The sequence below is a fragment of the Diaporthe citri genome (assembly GCF_014595645.1).
Source record: "Diaporthe citri strain NFHF-8-4 chromosome Unknown scaffold_2, whole genome shotgun sequence".
In the NCBI taxonomy this organism is placed as follows: domain Eukaryota; kingdom Fungi; phylum Ascomycota; class Sordariomycetes; order Diaporthales; family Diaporthaceae; genus Diaporthe; species Diaporthe citri.
In genome coordinates this window covers 4,311,639-4,314,720 of record NW_025064847.1, presented here as the reverse complement: position 1 = coordinate 4,314,720, position 3,082 = coordinate 4,311,639, and the positions used below count along the sequence as shown (strand labels likewise).

The following is a 3,082-nucleotide window of genomic DNA, read 5'->3' as shown; positions in this document are numbered from 1 at the left end:
ACCTATACAGACCTGTACCGACCAAGAGCAGAATGTGAGATACCCTTTGAGGCGGTGCTTCGAATTTGGAGCCTCAGATTGGTCAATGGCTGCGGGCTGGCCCGCACGCCGGCCTGGTGTCTTTCGCTGGGTGTAGTGACGATCCCGTGATGTTGTCACGAAGCGTGTTTCGGGAACAACAGCGACTCTGAGTATTTACAATTGGTGCACACTTCAAGTCCCAAAGGAATCTTGAGCCTGGCTGTTGACTACCTAGGCACCCAGGTAGTCTGTCACCACAACCTTTGCCACAACTTTTTGCCCCAATTGCCCCTGCTTGAACTATTGGAGCTTCAAGTGAAACCGCTCAGGAAAACCCCATAGCCTAGATCCTGTCAATTGGGGGCTGAAGTGTGGTACAAGATATCATAATTATCTGTCAATACCTCCCTGGCTGTACATACAAACTGGGGACTTCTTTTTAGCGACACGCGCACAGAACAATTGTCCTGGAGTGGGGACAGCCACACCGTAATAAGAGCATGCGCCGATTCCGTACCCTCCGCTCAGAAAAACAAAACATACCGCATTGTAATGCGACCGGCCCTTGCCCGGGAAACCATGACTATACAAACACAATCACGTGGATTATTTGGGCGCCTCAAAGACGCCTAGCCCTGCTCAAACCCAGATCCCGCAGACACATACGCACAAATACACAGACTGGCTGCAAGCCGAATCCAGGACGCGACCACCTGTCTCACTGTCCCACACGAAGCAGTCCCCCTTCGGCATCTTCGTCCCTCTCAGTCTTCAGCTTTCCTTTTATGCTGTCCCTGTCCAGCTTGTCCCGGTGTTTCCTCAGTACGTCCGCCAGACTCTTGGCGTGTAGCATCCCCAGCTCAGACCACACCGTCTCCAGGACGTCCAGCGCCCACCGCCAGACGTCATACGGCACTCCCGGCGCGCACGCGGCGACGCGGAGCTGGAAGGCGAGGTGCGGGATGCCGAAGGCCCCGGAGCCGGCGCCCCCGTGCGACTGCACCGAGTCGAGCTGCTCCCTTGACAGCCGCGGGTGGCGGTAGTGCGTGGGCACCGACTTGAGCACGTCGACCGCCAGCCGTCGCACCGTCTCGCGGATGCGCTCCTCCTGCAACGGGATGCCCGGCGGCGACTTCAACCCGGCGCCCGCGGCGCTTCTCGGGTTCTCCGCCGCCAGCTCGAGTATCCGCTGATTAGCCAGCAGCCGCGCCCAGCGCAAGTGGTTCCATATCCGGGACGCCCACACGTCCGAGTAGCGGTGGTAACTGCCGCGGAAGATGGCCTCGTGCGGCAGGTCCGGCGAGCTGACCACCTCGTACTTCCACTTCCCTTCCTGGGACGCCTCCCATCCGTCCATCTCCGCATCCACGGCCAGGAGCTGCAGCAGCATTTGTTCTGTGGATTCGTCCCCGTCGGCGTGTACCCTGGTGCGCAAGGTGGCGTTGAGCCGTGCGAATCTTGCGATGATGGGGATGAGGTCGGCCCCGGGTTTTTCGTCCTCGGGGAGCAGGTCTGAGGTCTTCCTCTCCCGCAGCCAGTCGAAAAAGTTTTCTGGGAGGTTTACACCGCTTGTGACGCATGGTATAAGCTAAATAGATAGTCAGAAAGGCTCATCTTTTCTTTTGACAGTCAGCTATTGTCTTGGGGGTTACCAACCAATGAGTAACATAATTGGAGCACGCCCCTTATTCCCAGAGCTGGCGTGGTGCGGATCGGTGGGGCTGACCTTATCAGGGCCAGACATCCCAGGAGATGAACTCTTACATTCTCATGAGCCTCGTGTGTTGCATGGACGCACTGTAACTGTTGTCAGCGGGCATTCCGTGAAATAGGCCACGCTCTTGGAAAGCAGAGACACATGTTCGACGGGTCTTCTTACCTGAAACAAGGCGAGCATGACGGTAGTCTTGATAGCCGCTTCCAAGTTTTGCAACGGATTGTGCAGGGCCTCATTCGCAAGGCTCAAAGCCTCACCGTATTTGATTCTTGACAGGTGCTGTAGCTGCTTGTCATCATGTAGATTTCCCAAACCAGCCAGGCCCAGGGCGGCCATGGTGGCCTGGGATGAGGAGCTTTGGAACCATATTTGACTGCTGAGGTCCTCCGGCTTCCTGACCTCGTCCGGATACCCAAGGATGTAGTGGTCGACGTAGAACGAGAGCCCGAGCTCAGCCGGATCCGTAGGTATAGCCACGGGTAGCTTCAACGAATTCCAGCCCTCGCCCTGCGAGCGTGTCGTTGCAGGGCTGCTTGTAGCAACCAACGGCGAGGAGCTTCCACCCCTGGCGCGTGGTGAGTTGGGCGAAATTGGAGATACCGAGGCGTATGAAGATGACGGTGTTGATACACATAATGACCCGGAGGTTGCTGAGGACGCTATGGAAGAAGATCTCTTGGTCTTGGCTGGACCTTGTCGAGCGGTGGCGTCCGTCGATGATGAGGCCGACGACGATGCGTTTCCATCTTCACACCCCCAGGAGGCGCGTACCCTTTTCTCGACTTTCACTGTCTCGTCCCGGAACATCAGTGAGAGCTGGTCACGATATCCCGGGCATACTTTTGACACCCGGATGCATTGTGTACACTCAGGTTGTCGTCTGTCGCACTAGAGGCATTGAAGTCAGTGGCTGTGCTCTCAATGATGGTGTTTCCAGACGGTAACGATCGAAGGGTCGGTGAGATTGTACGAAGGCCCTGCCGTATGACGAGAATTTCCACAGCCAGTCACAATATGCAGGCCATTTTCTGGAGCAGACAGTGCTTTCATGGCGTGAGCCAGAGGCAGCATCTCTGGGGAAAGGAGGTATGCAGACTGAAGGAACCCCATTGCACGGTTTATCAAAGCGGAGCAATTGAAACTGGTGTCCTTGCAGAATGCCTTAGCAGGCTTCAGGTGTTTCCCACAAATCGACGATGAGGAGCCCAAGACTTGGTCCGCGGGACATCAGAGGGCGCAGGCCCAGGAGGGCCCAGAAGTGATGAGACGGGGACGTACCTTTATCCGCCGCTTACGACACGATGAACATCCCAAGGACGCCTTGCCGCAATAGACCATAGTGTA

The 3,082-nt window shown here is 56.6% G+C and overlaps 1 protein-coding gene across 1 annotated transcript; it reads right to left on the bottom strand.

The window, feature by feature from the left end:
* Nucleotides 1–739: 739 nt before the first annotated feature.
* INS49_006731 (uncharacterized protein) lies at nucleotides 740–2,545 on the bottom strand (the record flags this gene model as incomplete). The annotated part of the gene is made up of 4 exons (XM_043167500.1): nucleotides 740–1,609; nucleotides 1,786–1,818; nucleotides 1,901–2,245; nucleotides 2,510–2,545. The coding sequence occupies 4 exons, from the start codon at nucleotides 2,543–2,545 to the stop codon at nucleotides 740–742; spliced, it is 1,284 nt and encodes a 427-aa protein (XP_043028644.1).
* Between the last annotated feature and the right edge of the window lie 537 nt (nucleotides 2,546–3,082).